General features: G+C 40.1%; 2 protein-coding genes across 4 annotated transcripts in view; one reads left to right on the top strand and one right to left on the bottom strand.

The window, feature by feature from the left end:
- Positions 1–3,413, bottom strand: part of XRCC4 (X-ray repair cross complementing 4) — a 138,421-nt gene extending 135,008 nt beyond the window's left edge. Inside the window, exons 1-2 of one of the 3 annotated variants that reach the window (XM_048503765.1) lie at positions 3,351–3,398; positions 924–1,056 (exon numbers count right to left, since the gene is read on the bottom strand). Coding sequence is in view for 1 of the 3 variants with exons in the window: in XM_048503763.1 (XP_048359720.1) it covers positions 3,079–3,101 (23 nt within the window). In the remaining 2 variants the exon portion in view is untranslated. Of the gene's footprint in view, positions 1–923; positions 1,057–3,078; positions 3,202–3,350 lie in introns of those variants that run through there. The other 2 variants (XM_048503764.1, XM_048503763.1) reach the window with 2 other exon arrangements.
- Positions 3,414–3,501: 88 nt separating this feature from the next.
- Positions 3,502–15,346, top strand: TMEM167A (transmembrane protein 167A). Its single transcript, XM_048503495.1, has 4 exons — positions 3,502–3,638; positions 9,225–9,334; positions 11,228–11,262; positions 14,272–15,346. The coding sequence occupies exons 1-4, from the start codon at positions 3,636–3,638 to the stop codon at positions 14,340–14,342; spliced, it is 219 nt and encodes a 72-aa protein (XP_048359452.1). The 5' UTR covers positions 3,502–3,635; the 3' UTR covers positions 14,343–15,346.
- The last annotated feature ends 2,003 nt before the right edge of the window (positions 15,347–17,349 follow it).

The raw sequence follows: 17,349 nt of genomic DNA, 5'->3' as shown, positions 1-17,349 counted from the left end.
CCCCACAGTCATGCCAATCATCCAACAACAGCTGCATCCCCAGATACAACACAACATTTTTAAAAAGAAAAAGAGGCCTCCCCATAACAGCCAAGCAATGGCAGGAGGATTCTCCCTGACCATGGATGATGCAGTAAAAGGAGGGAAATAAAGTGCCTCCTGCCTGGCCATTCAGGTGGCACTGGCTTCAACCGAGGATTTTTCAAAAGGATTGCTAATGTAGCGATTTTTTAAAAACCCAGGACAGGCTCGTTGGAGGGCAGGACCTGTATAAAGCATCCTGCACCCATTACATTTGCCCTGTGAGGAATCAGCCATAGTTTCTCAAGATCTCTGAAAACCAGGGGCTCTCCCTGGCTTATAGAACAATGCCCCTATCTATCCATATTGTGAGGTTTTTTACCAACTCTCTGTGGCCCAGTGCAAATAAGTTATACTAGTACAATATTTTGATGATTTGTTCCGCACCTTTCAGTGGAAACAAACCTGCCACCACTACATCAGTAGACCATCATCTTCATTACTTTTCAGAAGACTATTACAAACTAATGACAACCTGCTACAACAGCATTTAGAAGATTTTGTTTCCTAGATAAAATTACTCACACACATTGCATCTGGGATGCTGTTAATCAGTAGTTATACTTGGGACATCTGGGTTTTTTTATAAGTTTGGAAATTAACTGGTTCACATAAGTCTGGGAATTAACTGACCATATTGAGAGGATGCTTGCAGTGATCCATTAAATCACATGTGCATATTAAAATTGGGAAATATTACATGCCTTTGCAAAATGGGTAGTTAGCACTTTTCTGTACAAGGTAACAATGTCAAAAACATTGGAAGTGATGTACCATCTACTAAAAAGCCTTTCCTTCGCACAGGAGATCAAAAAAATGACTGATCTTCTACATTGCCTTACCTTTGATTAGTCAAGTGTGTTATGACAGGTCAGCTTCAAGCATTCCAGGTTGGTCTGGATTTTCTAGATGAATTTCAATGTGGCTTAAGACTAAGCTTTGGAACAGACTACTTTGGGAATCAGCGACTGGCATCTACAGATAAACAAGAGAAATGAAACTCTTGGTTCTTCCCAATCTCTGAAAGGTTTTCAGATGACTGGCCACCAGCTTTTGTTGCAGCCCCAGACGGGGCTTGGGTGTTGAAAGTATTTTCTGAAGCAATTGCTGACCTGCCTCCTATAGCAAAATCAGAAAGTAGTTATGGGTTGTTACTGCCCAACCTCACAAGGCTCTCTCTGGTTCCCTATATCAAATAACATCTATACCACTTCATTGTTTCGTTACTTCTGATTTCCTAGATATTACCCATTCCTGAAATACAAGGACTAAATCACTGTCTTTCAGGCCATAGTCTCCTAAAGATTAATTGCTGCAATGGACTCCATGTAAAATTGTCTTTATATATAATTCAGTCACTTCAATTGACCAGAGTACAACCATATAACTAAATCTTTAAGGCAAGCAATAAGATTAAAATTATTCCAATCACAGCCCTGTTGTAGATTTCCATGTCTGAGTTCACTCTTCAATCAAATCAATTAAAGCTCCAAAAACATTAGCTGTATTCATTAACATCTTCTTAGGCAGCCTTAAGTCATACATCCTGCAGAACAAGTACTGTTGTAGCTCCACAGTTATGGCCTACCTGAACACTCACTACTGGCTGGCAAAGCTACTAAAACCAGATTCTGCTTCATTTTCTGCAGCACCATTTGTTTTTGTTTGCTATCTATTGTTTTTACAAATTGCATCCTTCTTGTATTGTCGAAGGCTTTCACGGCTGGATTCAACTGGTTCTGGTGGGTTTTCTGGGCTGTGTGGCCATGGTCTGGTTGATTTTGTTCCTAACATCTCGCCTGCATCTGTGGCTGGCATCTTCAGAGGTGTATCACAGAGAAAAGTCTGTTTCACACTGTGTCTAAGTGAGAAGGGAAAGTTTAGAGTGGTATATTGTCCATGTCCTGGCCTCTATACTTAAAAAAAAACAATCAATAAGATTGTGTAGTGTGTAAAAACATCATAATCTTGATTTATATACTTATACATTATACTAAAATGTATCTCAGCAGAGTTTTGTTTCAACAGTGCTTCATTTTAAAATTATGTCCTACAACACTAAACACACACCAAGTCCACAAAGAAGGGGGCTTTTCAAAAGACATTCAGGAGGTGGTACAACAGCAGTCCTTGCATTATGTCTAGATCCTGCTATAACAGAGGCTCCTCCACCCAATTTTTCTCCCTCCAGCAGCAGCAGCAGTTGCAACTGGATTGTACCAAGATCTAGAACTTACTGAAAGCCACATTCAGTAATTGTATTATAGATATTTTGGGAAACAAATGTGACTGAAAAATAGAATCACACCTTATCTAAAGTACTGGTTTAGTGTTTATGGATGAATCAGCATACACAAAGCTTGCAAATTTATAGAAAACTTAAGGTAATACAATGTCTTGCATGGCATTTATTGAGTGGTTCACCTTTCCCTGGAGTACTAGCGAAGTTCTTTGGATCTAAACTACCAGCATGTGAGAGTAGTGTTCCAATTTTTTATTTTTTTTAATGCCCTATTCACCAATGTCTTTTTTATCCCATTCATCACCCAAGGAGCTCAATAAGCAGGTAATTCTCCCCTCTTCCTTTATCCTACCACTCCTGAGGGTTAGGTTAGATTGAGTGTGACTGATCAAAATCATCTAATGAGTTCAGTTAAGTGGGCTGTGAGCCCCAATGTTCCTGGACGTAGTCTAGCACACTATGCAACCTACTACAGTAGCTCCCCACTATGCATCTGACCCGGAGATTTTTCAAATCCTAATTACTAAACCAAGCTACTTCATGATTAACGGAAGAAATTAACATGTGATTCTTAGGAATGTTTCACTACAGAGTTGGACTCACTCAACATTTTTATAAAATTAATTACTATTGCCAGAAAACTTGTTGAGCGACACCCCATAGAACTCCTTCCAAGTTAACAATAAACCTACTTTAAAAACAGTCCTTCTATGGGTTATCTCCATATCTACCTAAGTCTAAAAGCACTTGTCTACCTCGAAAAAATACCCAGAGGCATTGCACCAACAGCAGTCACTGCCAGCTTTTATGACTCCATAGCTGCCACTCAACGTTAAAGCGAAAGTAACTTCAGCTTCACGTGAACAGAATGAAGCATGGATATTTTCTTTCTCTCTGTGTATATCAGGAGGGCCCAGAAGCACCCCACTACTTCACCCCCTGTTATTTAAACCAAAGGAACCCACACTAGCAAGCATTAACCCGTACATCCCCCAGCCCCCGCTTTCCAACGCAACCAATTCCCTACCTCACACCGCACTGAGCATCGTCCCTTAAGACTTCCAACAACAAATGCTCTGCCCGCCCTCTTCCTACCCTTTAACCAATTATAAGCCCGCAAAGTCCCTCCGACACTCGGGCCCGCCTCCTCTAATCAGGCGGCGTTTCCCACCCCACATAGAACTTCTCCTGGGCCAATCCGGAGGCCCCTCCTCTCAGCCAATGAACGGGGACGTAATGTGCTGAGTGTTTGACGGCGCCGTCCTCTCCTCTACTGCCGGATATGTGACGTGGCTGGCAGCTGCTGGTAACCATGGTAAGAGCTGGGGGGGGGGGGCAGTTTCTCTCTTACTGCCCCCCACCCCCGGTCCTGTGCTTAGAGTTCCGCATGCGGCTGGGTGGGTGGCCGTCCTGGTGGCTTCCACGGGGTGCAGTGTTGCCCCGCCTTCCTTCCTGATTATTACACCCCTCCGGTCTTCATGGGAACGTCATAGCGGCCTGGTCTTTTTTTCTTTTTTTTTTAAGCAAATAGAATATATATTTTAGCTTTCCATCTCTCTTTCTCCAATTGTTTGTCTTTCCCGGCAAAAACAGAAAAGGCGTCTTTGTGATACCCTCTGTTTTCAGTAGAATTGTGCTTTGATGTCTAAATGTTGTTCCCCCCATCTGCAGCACCTGGGGGTAGAGGTCTCATAGGAAGCCTTACGCAGCCTGACCTCCTCCTCCACTGACGTATTCTCCCAGTAGGCCATGAATTTATACTCTACTTCCTAATCTAGTGTTCTTCAGTTTTTAAGGTATCTTTTTGCTTGTCCCCAGGACTGATGTTCCCTAATTGCTTGCGTTGTAATCATGGTGTTATGTATTGGTAACATAATAAGCATATGTTTCAGACTTCTTGACATATAGCTCTTGTTTGTTCTTCTGTTCAGTCCTTCATTCAGTTACAATTTGTAAAATTGTACAAAATTATATTTGTAGACAGTTTGAAATGAATGATAAGTTGTTTTTAAGAACATAAGGCCTCAAATTGCAATGGGTTTCTTTAGTCCATTTGCCCTAAAGCATGAACAAACTGTGCATTTTTGACTGAGCAAGAAACTGTGATTCAGAGGTTAAATTTTGGTTCTCCTATCAAAAGTACAGCCATGGAGTCAACTGTTTCTATTTTCATGACAACCTGAGTCCCACAGTATTAAATCAGTGAGATTGAATATATATAATTGCACTGTTATATTTTAAATAATAAAACACTATACATAAAACTCTCAACCGAAAATGTACATTCATATCTTAGAACATACAATACCACAATATCATAAAATATATTACAAACAACTGCACAGCCTCAATTTTAATAATCAAACTGCACATTGTTTCAGGATGTAACACACAAAAGACCTGAAAAGACTTGTCATGTTTCGATTCAATTGGATCTTTTTCAGAGGTCATTAAAACAACCAACACACATATATATATATATATAACTCTTCACAATCCAAACAGTCTTATTTACAGCTCAGTATGTTAAAAGAGGTCCTACAAGCTATTACAAATAATACTTTCACATAACTATATCAGTGTAAGATTTCAAAATAAAAGGGTTAATTACTTAGAAAGAAGCATTAAATGGTGTTCTCCTAGATATCTATGATATATATTATAACATAAGAAAGAGCCTGCTGGATCAGACCAGAGTCCATCTAGTCCAGCATTCTGCTACTCGCAGTGGCCCACCAGATGCCTTTGGGAGCTCACATGCAGGATGTGAAATCAATGGCCTTCTGCTGCTGCTGATCCCGAGCACCTGGTCTGCTAAGGCATTTGCAATCTCAAATCAAGGAGGATCAAGATTGGTAGCCATAGATCAACTTCTCCTCCATAAATCTGTCCAAGCCCTTTTTAAAGCTATCCAGGTTAATGGCCATCACTACCTCCTGTGGCAGCATATTCCAAATACCAATCACATGTTGTGTGAAGAAATGTTTCCTTTTATCTTTCCCCCAGCATTTTCAATGTATGCCCCCTGGTTTTAGTATTGTGAGAAAGAGAGAAAAATTTCTCTCTGTAAACTTTTCTACCCCATGCATAATTTTATAGACTTCAATCATATCCCCCCTCAGACGTCTCCTCTCCAAACTAAAGAGTCCCAAACGCTGCAGCCTCTCCTCATAAGGAAGGTGCTCCAATCCTTCAATTATCCTCGTTGCCATTCTCTGCACTTTTCCTATCTCTTCGATATCCCCTTTTTTTGAGATGTGGCGGAGCCTCAGAGAACTGAACATAGTACTCCAAGTTCGGTCGTACCACTGCTTTATATAAGGGCATGACAATCTTTGCAGTTTTATTCTCAATTCCTTTCCTAATTATCCCCAGCATAGAGTTTGCCTTTTTCACAGCTGCCATGCATTGAGTTGACATTCCCATGGAACTATCAACTAAGACGCCCAAATCCCTTTCCTGGTCTGTGACTGATAGCACTGGTCCCTGTAGCATGTATGTGAAGTTTGGATTTTTTGCCCCATGTGCATCACTTTTGCTACGTTTTTGCTACATTGAACTGCATTTGCCATTTCTGAGCCCACTCACCTAATTTATCAAGGTCCGCTTGGAGCTCTTCGCAATCCTTTGTGGTTCTTGCCACCCTACAAACTTGGCCACCACGCTACCCACCCCTACTTCCAGGTCATTTATGAATAGGTTAAAGAGCACTGGTCCCAAAACAGATCCTTGGGGGACACAACTCCCTACATCTCTCCATTGTGAGAATTTCCCATTTATACCCACCCTTTGCTTCCTGTTTCTCAACCAGTTCTGAATCCATAGGAGGACTTCCCCAATTATTCCTTGATTGCTGAGTTTTCTCAATAGTCTCTGGTGAGGAACTTTGTCAAAAGTCTCTTGGAAATCCAAGTAGACAGTGTCCACTGGTTCCCCCTTATCTACATGCCTGTTTACACCCTCAAAGAACTCTAGTAAGTTTGTAAGACAGGACTTTCCTTTGAAAAAGCCATTCTGACTTTTCCTCAGCAGGTCTTGCTTTTCTACATGTTTTGTAATTTTATCTTTAATGATAGATTTGACTAATTTACCAGAACAGATGTCAAACTGGACTGTAATTTCCTGGGTCCCCCCTAGATCCTTTCTTAAAGATTGATGTGACATTGGCCATCTTCCAATCTTTACGGATAGAGGCTGATTTCAGGGATAAGTTGCATATTAAAGTGAAAAGATCCGCAATTCCATGCTCGAGCTCTTTAAGAACTCTTGGGTGAATGCAATCTGGGCCAGGGGATTTGGTAGCATTTAGTTTATCAATGACTGCCAGAACTTCTTCCTTGTCTACCACTATCTTCACTAGTTCCTTGGATTCGCCTCCTAAGAAGCTTGGTTCAAGTGCCGGAATTTTCCTCACCTCCTCTTGGGTGAAGACAGATGCAAAGAATTCATTCAGATTCTCTGCAATCTCCCTGTCATCCTTTAGCATATTTTGACTCTTACCGGTTTCTATCAATCAGGAAACTTTTTAATAGAATACCACTAGGGAGACCTAATAAATAGCAAACGACAACATATTTTAAAAAATAGATTCAAATCTTTCAATTTAAAATTTTACAATCAAAGGGATAGGTATATTTACTTACAAAAATACAGCAAATGGTGCTCCCATTTTTTGTAGGAACGCTTTTAAACATGCTGGGCTGTAAATAAGACTGTATGAATTGTGAATAGTTCTATGTATGTGTGGGTTGTTTAATGACCTCTGAAGAAGATCAATTGGATCACAACGCATTCAGGTATTTTGGGGTGTTTTATGTGTTACATCCTGAAATATTATACAGTTGATTATTAAAGTGGACGTTTTGTGGCTGTTTGTAATATGTTTTTTTATATTGTGGCATTGTATGTGTTCTCAGATATGAATGTATATTTTCTGTTGAGATTTTTATGCTTAGCGTTTAATTATTTCGGATATAGCACATTGCAGTAAGATATATATTTTATAAATATCAACAGATAGTTTTTAGACTTAACTTTTTTGGCTCCTAATTTGTTTTTCAGATTGAGTTTAGGCTTCCCCTCCCCCCTGTATGATTACATGGCAATGAGATAGGGTCTAGACCCAATATTGGGCCAGAGAAAATTAGTGCTTAATGCTGCTTAGCTGTGGACTCTCTGTGTGGCCTTAGGTTAGATAAGAGTGAAGTTCTTTCAGCTGTTACATTTTTGATACTCCAACCTCCTGTATTGGGAATGAATACTGTGTTCAATTATCAGGAACACATAATGAAGCTTAAAAATGCATGAGTTGTCTTGTTTACACAAAATGACAATTGCCTGTTAGGCAATTAGGATGATAGTGGTACACACTCTTGGTACACACAGTAGAAGCATCAAAAGCAATTACTGAAAAAGGTTCTAGTGACAGGCCCATCTTGCAAAGTTGTTGGAATGAAATGCAGTGCATAAATATGTCTTAGCACCTTGAGCTCCTTGGAGAAAGGCCAGAATATAGATTTTCTGCTCATTACTATATTACACTGATACATCAGCTAAGGGAACTGGTGTTATAACCTGGTATTTGATCTGTTTTACAGAATGTCAAGGCTAACGTCAGTTACAGAGCGTAGGATACTATGGATAGGATAATATCCCTAGTTATACAATACTACAAATTTACTGTCATTGATACCTGCTGTTTTAATAAAGTCCATTTGTCAGTTGGGTGTCATTCCATCGATAAGGCTATATGGGAGCATACAGGAATCAGAAAGAACAAGGCACTGACCTGGCATAATGTTTCAGTAATATAACTTGGGGTGATCTAACAGGGCGAACATAGAACCAAAACTGCTTCTGATACATCTGAATAGCGGATCATTATGTTGTCTTACAAATTAATTTTAGAAGTTTACTTGTTTTGACAGTGATCTGTAATTTGGCATGGACATTTGCAGATAAGAATATAACCTTCCCTTTGCTACACAAAGCAAGTTCCATATTCCTTCAGTGGCCAGGATGGAGATATTTAAAATGAGATCATGGATTTCTGCTGTTATTTTTAGATAGTGCATTTGTATGCCACCTTCCCATCTAAAAATATCCATGGTAGCTTTTGCTTACATCATTTGCATTCTAACTACACACACACAACTTTTTTTGTGCTAGAGTAATTTTGTTTTACTTTCAGTGTAGGTCAGTCTGCCTACAAGTGTGTATCTCTGCTAAATTAAGTGCTGCAGCTGCCTTAAAACCAGTTGATAGACTGTGTCCCATTCTACATTATGTCACATTTGATTATAACCAAGAAATGGAACCACTGACAAGGCTGTACTTCTGAAAAGGTGAAACTGAAGATAGGAGCAGAGGTGGTTCTCTGTTTAGCCCCCATCCCAAAGCTGCTAAAAAGTACATCTTTTTTTATTAAAAGAACCCTCACTCTTATAGGAAAAGGTAAAACACCACTTTTGCAAGTTAAACCACAATAGATTTTCCTTCCCTTGTTCAAGAAAGAGTAGAATTTTCCACGACTTCCCCACCACAATGCAACCTTCTGTGCAATTTGTGAGTCTTTGACCATCAGTATTGGCTTTTCAGGGGTTATAGGACTGCTTTGGGAAAGAGAAAGTGAACCCTCTGATCATCTGCCTCTGCAAACCTCTTGCACCTGGTAATTTATAGGATCTATTCCCATTTTTTGGGAAAGGAGCCATCTTCTAGAATCCAGTTCTTTGTTGGAAAATAATGGAGAACACTCCACATAATGTAAAGATGCAATAAGCCTGTAAAAATCCCATTACTCTTTTCGCTTGTAAGGAATGGATTGCTAATGAGTAGGGCAGGAAGAATTTGTGAAAGTTCGGCCATAACTCCTGTTTTGTTAATCTTTTTTTCCTTGTAGTCTGCAATCTTCAATTTTCAGAGTCTACTCACAGTAATCTTGCTCCTTATATGTACCTGTGCATACATAAGATCCTTGGCTCCCAAATTACTGGATAACAATCAAACTGGGTATGTTAATGTGTAGTATGTTTTTTTTGAGAATATATGTAAACAGCTTATTGCATCCATATGTATTTTCTTCTTTTTCTGATGTGATCATTAATACATGATCTTTGCAATAAACTTTTTTTGTAATTGATAGCATACATTTCAGTCACTGCTCAGTCCAAGAGATTTTCCTCATCTTTATAAAAAGAAGACATTGTCTGTGCTTACAAGCAGCCATGGAATTTTGCCTCGCAGAGCGCTAAAACAGAAGTTAATTTATTTTTCTGTTGTACAAGGTAAAAAAGCAGTGCTTGAGAAGATTCAAACACTAATAACCAAAAGAGAGCAATGCCTATACCTAGGCAGTAAATATTGAATTGTGTCCTGTGGTGGCTTCAGTTAGTAAAATCTATACCCATTCTTGTGAAACATTCATTACATAAACTGCATAATCATGGTTTTCAAATCATTAAGTTTGTGCTTTTAAGGTACATAGTTTCCCCTCCTACTGAATGATTCTTAGTTGAATTAGACCTGTCATAGGGACATATACTAGTGTTTTCTCATGTGGGCGGGTAGGCTTGTCATTTTGCATAAGTATGAACCTGTTTTGCTATCTTATACTCAGTACTGAGTGGAGTTCTGCCATTTTGCACATTGAATCCTGTATATCCATTCTGCCCATTTCTCTAAAACAAGAAATCCTCTACTTTTACTGTTGGCAGAGCCTATTGAATCAGGGAACTGCACAGGATCCAAGCTAGTATCTTTGCCTTGCTAAATGCAGAGCATAACCTGCTTAAGTTTTCCTTGATAATTCTCTGTGTGAAAATATGTTTTCTATTGGGACAGGTTTTTTGCATTCACGATACCACATCCAAAGAGGAATTTATGTGCTGATTGACAGCACTGGAATGACCATTTCATCTTTATGAACAAAGACATGTTTCAAAAAGCATGCAGGTGGCTTTACATGCCCAAAGGAGCTTTAGAGTTTGTGCTCCTCAAATAATAGATTCTTTCCACCCCATATTATGCAACAAACTGCTTTTGTAACTTAGGATATTCAGAAAAATTTCTAATGTAACATGGGGTGGGGAGGGGAGGGTTCCATTCAAAGAAAAATAGTTCCATTGGGCGCACCTAAAATAGCTGTTTGGATCTTAGGCCGCTTCCTTGCGACGCCAAAGCAGCGACGACGATGATTCGCCGCAAATTGGCGACGATAATGGTAAAAGCGTTCACACAGACGAAGGCGAGCTGCGGGCGTCCCGCGCAGCCCGCAGAAATGTGACGGTTCGCGACTGAAGCGCCATGCGAAGCGGCGCTCGCTGACGTTGCGCCTGCGCACTTTATGAAGCCGTGCAGGCCCGACGTCATGCCCACGCAGCAGTGCGATGGACAACGTGACTGCCCTGATGTCCTGCCCGTCCCCCATCTGTCAGTGCCTCCCCTCCCAGCTACTGTCAGTCCCAGTGCATGGGTCTGGGAAAGGTGCTTGGCCATGCAGGGAAGCACCAGGGACAAACGTGTGTGTGTGGGGGGGGAAAAGGTGACCCAGCTTGGCCGTCTGGCAGTCGCCATTTTGAAGACGGCTCTTTGCGGCTGTTATGCCGCGACGAAAAGCGTCGAAATCGCCTGCCAGGAGGAAAAAGAGTGGTTTAAAGCGTTTTCGAATCACGGCGCCTTCCAGCTACGGTTTAAGCGCTTCCCGCTGACGGGCGCTGGAATCAGCAAGACTCGCCGCTGCTGGCGTTCTGAAACGCTTTCGCTATATGGCGGTTCTTTTACCGTTTCCACGACGTCATATTTCGCCCGTGCGGAAACGGCCTTAGTAACAACCAGTAAATCTTTATTTGAATTGTATCTCAAATCCAAAAAATGATTGCCATGTTTCTTGTAATAACTTTTCAGATTACTGGGTATATTCTGGAAGTGTGCCAGGATCGGTAAGTATATGTTAAGAGTGTATGTGTTGTCCACTTTTCAAAAGTATACAATTTTATAGTTAATGTATTTGATGAAAATGTGAGATCTCAGCAGTATTATTCTTAAACATTTAAAACATTGCAGAGCTTTTTTCATTGACTCTGCATTGTTAATCAAAGCCAAACACTTCTTAGTGAAATGTTACTGGTTTTACCAGTCCTTTTTCTGTTTGGGTGTTGTTGTTTTTTGCAGGGGAAGGGGCAGTGTTAAAGTTCTCATATATAAGGTTGTGCTGATTTACACCAGTTTGTCTATCAAAACTTGGGAGAATCCCACAAATGGTACCAGTATTTTAAAAAGCCCTAGATGTTGCTCATTGATGAATTCAAAAATATTTTACCAATATTCAGAAATATTTTACCAATATAAAATGGAGTATCTTTTGCTTCTTTAAGAAGGAGGGGCAATTTCCTCTTCCCCACTGCAGCCTTCCCCCCTGCACCAGTCCCATCTCACACTTATCCCAAACCCTGAACTTTCAGCCTTAGAGGGATAGTGTATGAAGGTGGAAGAGGTCAGTATCTATTCCACTACAGATAAGAGTAAAAATTCTATATGTAACATTCTGTTATCAAGTACAAATTTTCACAATTCCTGGCTTTAGACAATACATTGGCTCTTAGAATAACCATCCTAACAGGTCTGTTGCAAGTTTAAAGTGGGAGGACTACATGGGTGTCATTCTGAGGTCTCTGGAGAAAAAACAAAGTATAAACACAGTAGACAGAGTAAGAAATGTGATACATCTGAAACAATGCGGTATGGTTGTCGTGTCAGACTTGGACTTGGTTTCAGATCCTCACTCAGCCATGAAATTACTGGGTGATTTTGTGTCTGTCACTGTCTTGGGCTGTTTCCTTACGTAGCCGCCATAGCGCCGCCAAAGAGTTCTGCGGCGTAAGTGCCTGTTCGCACAAGCGTTGCAAGCAGGCCAAGCAGGAGCCCCGAGGAGAGGCGGCTCCGCGACGGAGCCGCCGCTTCTCCGCCCCACTTGATGGCGCCGTTCACGACGCCTGCTGGCGTGGAAGCCCATACGCTGCCCTCCGACCCCTGGAGGTCGGAGGACAGTGTGGGCGGGCTTCCACGGGCCAGCAGGCACGCACGGAGACATCGTGAGTGGGGCGGAGAAGGGAGACAGCGTCTTCCCGGCGGCGCGGTTTGCACCGCGCCACTGACGCCGCCCTGGGGGGAAGGAAGCGCAGTCAGGTCGGCGCTGCTGCGTTGCAGCAGCGCCGCCTGTGCGAACGGCGGCCTGGGGGCGGCGTTTTTACCGCCCCCAGGCCGTCGTTTTTGGGCCATGTGGAAATGGCCCTGGTCAAATCTATTGTTGTAAGAATAAATAGATGGGAGGAGAACCCTGTATGCTGCTTTGATCTCTTTGGAGAAAAGGCAAGATGAAACTTAATGCATTTTAATAGTAGTGATTCACACTAGGTGGCTATTGGTTTTCCAGGCTGTGTGGAAGATTTTACCCACATCTGTGGCTGGTATCTTCAGAGGCATGTCAAGGTAAAATGTTTTTCTCTCCATGGCACAGTGTGGAGCGATTGTGTGGTGGGGTATATGTTTTGTCCACCTGACAGGAAGTTAGCCACATTTGTCTGTGTTTGGGTGGAGTTCATTGCTGTTGTATTTGCTGTTGCATTTGCTGTTTCACTTGCAATCACATTTGCAACTGCATTTGAAACCCACCAGGACACATATAAATGAACTCTATCCGTCCTCATACAAATGTGCCTCACTCCCCTGTGAGGCAGATAGAACACAATCCGTCCACATTGTGCAACAGACAGAAACATATTTTATCATGATGTGTTTCTGAAGATGCCACCTGTAGATACGAGTAAAAGCTTAAGAGTAAAAACTACCAGACCACAGCCTGGAAAACCCACAATAGCCAGTGGATTCCAGCTGTGAAAGCCTTCAACAATACATCATGCTAGATTCTTCTCCCGTTAAAGTTACCTTTATTTCAAAGATGTGGCAAGTTATAAATTGTTGTGTTATGACTGCAATAAACAGCGAGAAATCCATTGTGAGGATCAAAGCTTATTTTTTGTTGTAGCTCCATGTAATCAAAATGTGCTTGTGATTGTTTCATTTGAACAATTTTAGATATTGTTCACTTTCTATAAAAATGAGTGCCCATCAGCATCAATGTAGCAGGCAACTTTGCCTCTTATGTTTAAGCTGCCTTTTGTATGTTACTGCTTCAAAACAGACAAGCAGCTGTCTATTTACAAAGTAGTTCTAACAGATATTTAATTCTAATAGATGATAGATGTCTCTTTTGAAAATTAAGATCAAAAAAAGTACAACCCATATGAAAACTGTAAAAGTTCAGGAGGTGGACTTCCTCAACATTAATTTTAAACACATGTGAAATTGCAGACATTAATTCACACAGCTATTTGTAGTTTAATTAAATGTGTGCCAGATGATGACAATGTCTTGTAATGCAATTGTCATGACCTTACTTATGGGAAGCATAACTGAAATGATCGTTGCTATGGAAAGATTTCTTAAATTGGCAGCCAGCATGTGTAAGAAGATAAGCATATGCATATTGAGTGAAACACATGACCAATCCAGAAGCTGTAGCCTCTTTATTTCCTTTACATAGCTTGTGCAGTGAGGCCTTTTTTCAACTTGAAAGAAAGCTATTTTAAAAATGTTACCAGAAAAAGCATATTCAACCACAGTTGTGTGCTACATCATTTATCATGCTTGAGGTAAAGAATGGCTATGAGTATTGGTTGGGAGCCAAAGACAGCAAATAGTGCTGTCCTGTGCAAGGAGTAGCCTGCATTTAGGGAATAGAGTGCCCATGTGACACAGCTTGTATTTTTCATAGACTTCTTTCCTCTCATCCCCCTACTTTATGTTTTATTTATTTTTTTATTTCTGAAACGTATGCTTGCTTCTGTACCAAAAGTTAGGCAGTAATTCAGTTTTGTGTCTTTCTTCAGGTGAACGGAAGAGCCCTTATGTTGCTGTGTGCTGTATAGCAATGGCCTTCAGTATTCTGTTTGTACAGTAACAGTTGTGAAAAAAAATCTGGAATATGTCTGCAGTAAAACTACAACGGAATAAAAGACTCTGGGAAACCAAAAAAGTATTCTACACCTTAATTACCCACTGGACAATAAAAAATTATGACAAGTTCCATATTTTCTGTTATAGAAGAGAGGTGCATTAATTTGTAATATTTCATTTATTAATAGTCATGTTTGTAGATTTTCCATATTCTTTCATGTGGATTGTATTATGAATTTCAATTGAGATTTTTAACATGCATGGCTAAAAGACTTCTGTTTAAGAGCAAATTTGATGTTTAAAAACCTTTTTTTAAAAACAGTTACAAAATATTGACAAGATGTGCATTTTAAAAATTCAATAGAAGACAAAGAAGGGCATAGTAAAACCAAATCAATATCACAGCTAAAATTATGTGAGCATTATTCTAATTATGAACACTACCAAATTCAAGGAAGGAAAAATAGGGAAAAAGCTTTAAATTAAAAAAAATTAAGATTAGCATCACTGATGACATTAATAGTAGAAGTTTGGTATAAAGCTGGACTGTATTAGAAACAGCTGTACACAAACGGGTTCCTGTTTACTATGAATTCAACAAGATGTCTTTCTCTCCAAGTCAGTGCTTATCAAATATTTTTCAGTTGTCTTGCACCTGATGTTTAATGAACAATTTGTATGTTTGCTGTTCACCCATGTTATATGCAGCCCTGTAAACGTTGAACAATATCTGAGTGCATGAGAGAAATATTTACATTTCAGTTGTTCAAGATGGGGAAAAGATATTTTACAGTTTATTCTGAAATATTTTTTAAAAATTCCTTAACCAGCAATTAAATATTGCATCTTTTCCCGTGGTACCTCCAGGAGCTCTAACAGTTACTGATGATTTGAGTTCACAGTGGACCAATATTATCTAATGTGGTCATTCATTTTTCTGGTTAACTATCTCCTTGTAAAACAAATACACCATTATATTTTTGGCTTCCTAATAAATAATAGAAATACCTTAGGGTCCCTTGAATGTATTTTTGTAACATAATTTTTATAAGTTAATTGTGGTAGCCTAATTCTCATGAACAAAGTTCTCAGACATTTTTCATGGTTAGCCTGTGTACATAAAAATGATAATCTGTATAAGAAATCAACACCAAATTTTGTGTTTACTCTGCGTTTACCACATTTTGCGTTTATTCTTTTATCAAATTTTTCTAAATGGAGTTGGAAAATGTTGCAACACAATAAATGGGAAATGTTTGATTTGGAAAATGTTTGGCAGACAATCACACAACTAAAATATGAATTTATGTCTGGTGCTGAAGGGAGATAGCAGCTTGTCAGTAAATTCATATTTATTGTGAATACCACAGTGTGGCAGGGCATCTTTCTACATGCAGAATTTTCAGAACTAGAATGCAAAGAACCTATGTGCAGATTACACTGAGGTGTATATGGTTCTACAAGGCTTCCCCACAGAAGGCCATCTATCCTTGATTTTTTTTCAACCTGTACATGTAGACAGCATTCCAATGAAGCCATACTATTCTGCGAATCTGAAATATTGCATGGATTTGTTCTAGCACATCTCCCTAAAATTTGAAATCATGGAACTCAAACGGTTTTCAAATTCCAAACTGATAAGTAAACTATAGAATATGCATGGATTATATAAAATCTGTGTTGAAGATCTTTTGCCTCTTTTAGTGAGGAAATTGAATCACAAGGTATATGTGCAAAAATTCATCTAAGAATGCATGGTGTGTCAACCCTGCCCCTGAAGGAAAAATCAGTCACTTAGATGAGCCCATATGAATGCTACTCCAGCATCCAATCACTTTCAAGAAGGGGGATGAGATGTTGGAAGGAACAGAAGAGAAGAAGGAGTTGAGTTCTGCCTCAGAAAGAGAGCAGTAACACCCCAGGTCTGGCTCAGGAAAAAGAGCAGACAAAGTGAAGAGTAGCTTTGCCTGCTAGTGTGGAGAGAAGAGAGTGCTCAATTGTTAGGCCAATTTCTGGTGATGAGCTGGCCTTGTACCATTTAGTCTGACTATGGGGAAAGGACAGGCAGGTGTGGGTAGAATCCTGTGTGCAAGGAAGGAGCCAACCTAGTGGCTAGTCAAGTGTCTGTGCCTAAAAGCAGTGTAGAAAAGCCTAACTACTCTCTGAAGTCATAACTAGTTTAAATGTTTATGCCTCCACCAGGTTTCTGATTTGTCTACCTAGAGACCTGTGCTGCTGGTTTGTTCCTTTAAAACCAACCTGTAAATAAATAAATCATCTTAGTTATTTATATATTAATCCAACCTCAGTAGTCTCAGTCATCTCTGCGTGCACCACTAAGTACTTGCTACACCTGGAAACTGAGAGGAAGCTTTATAGTTCAAAACAAACCTGGATCCCAAAAACCTTAGGAGGCTGTGAGCTTCCCCTCAGGAGGAAAAAAAATGGTTTGTCACATATGGACTTGGATCCTGAATGCCCTTTCTGCTTGTGGAAGGGGGAATTTTAATTTTTCTAGTCTCCTCTACTGCAGCCTACCATTTTGATCTTCATATTGTTCCTGGAGGTCCAGTAACTCCAGGAGCACAATTCCAAAGAAAACTGTAGGAAAAGGGAGGCAGTAGAGTCACCATTCATGCAGCCCAGCTCTGCTTGCTTGCATGGGATCCAATCTTTTTGTAGCATATCTGCAACACATGCATTGCGGGGGCTGTTTGTTTGCATTTAACAACAGTTGGAAGGGAGCAGGTTTGCAATCACTTTGGAAAGTTTTAGCACACATACACCAAAGCAAGAAGATCTTTTTGTAAAAATATGTCCAGATTTTCTCTTAAGCCTTTACCTTCAGTTTCCAGTTCTTTATTATTGGCTTTGGAACATGTTTCCACAAGTTAGCCTAGTTGAACATGGATAAGATTGGGCATCTTTCTTTTTGTTCAACAGCTGTAGTTTATCATCTGAAAATATTGAACACAGTAATGTTCAATGGAGAACTAGATCAGTACTGGATG

This window comes from Sphaerodactylus townsendi, linkage group LG07 (assembly GCF_021028975.2).
Source record: "Sphaerodactylus townsendi isolate TG3544 linkage group LG07, MPM_Stown_v2.3, whole genome shotgun sequence".
NCBI classification, from domain to species: Eukaryota; Metazoa; Chordata; class Lepidosauria; order Squamata; family Sphaerodactylidae; genus Sphaerodactylus; species Sphaerodactylus townsendi.
The sequence above is the reverse complement of the archived record's forward strand: the minus strand, read 5'-3'. Positions and strand labels throughout refer to the sequence as shown.

Coding starts and splice junctions, on each gene's coding strand:
- TMEM167A (XM_048503495.1), top strand. Junction 9,335..11,227: donor CTGGATAACAATCAAACTGG/GTATGTTAATGT, acceptor ATAACTTTTCAG/ATTACTGGGTATATTCTGGA. Junction 11,263..14,271: donor CTGGAAGTGTGCCAGGATCG/GTAAGTATATGT, acceptor GTCTTTCTTCAG/GTGAACGGAAGAGCCCTTAT.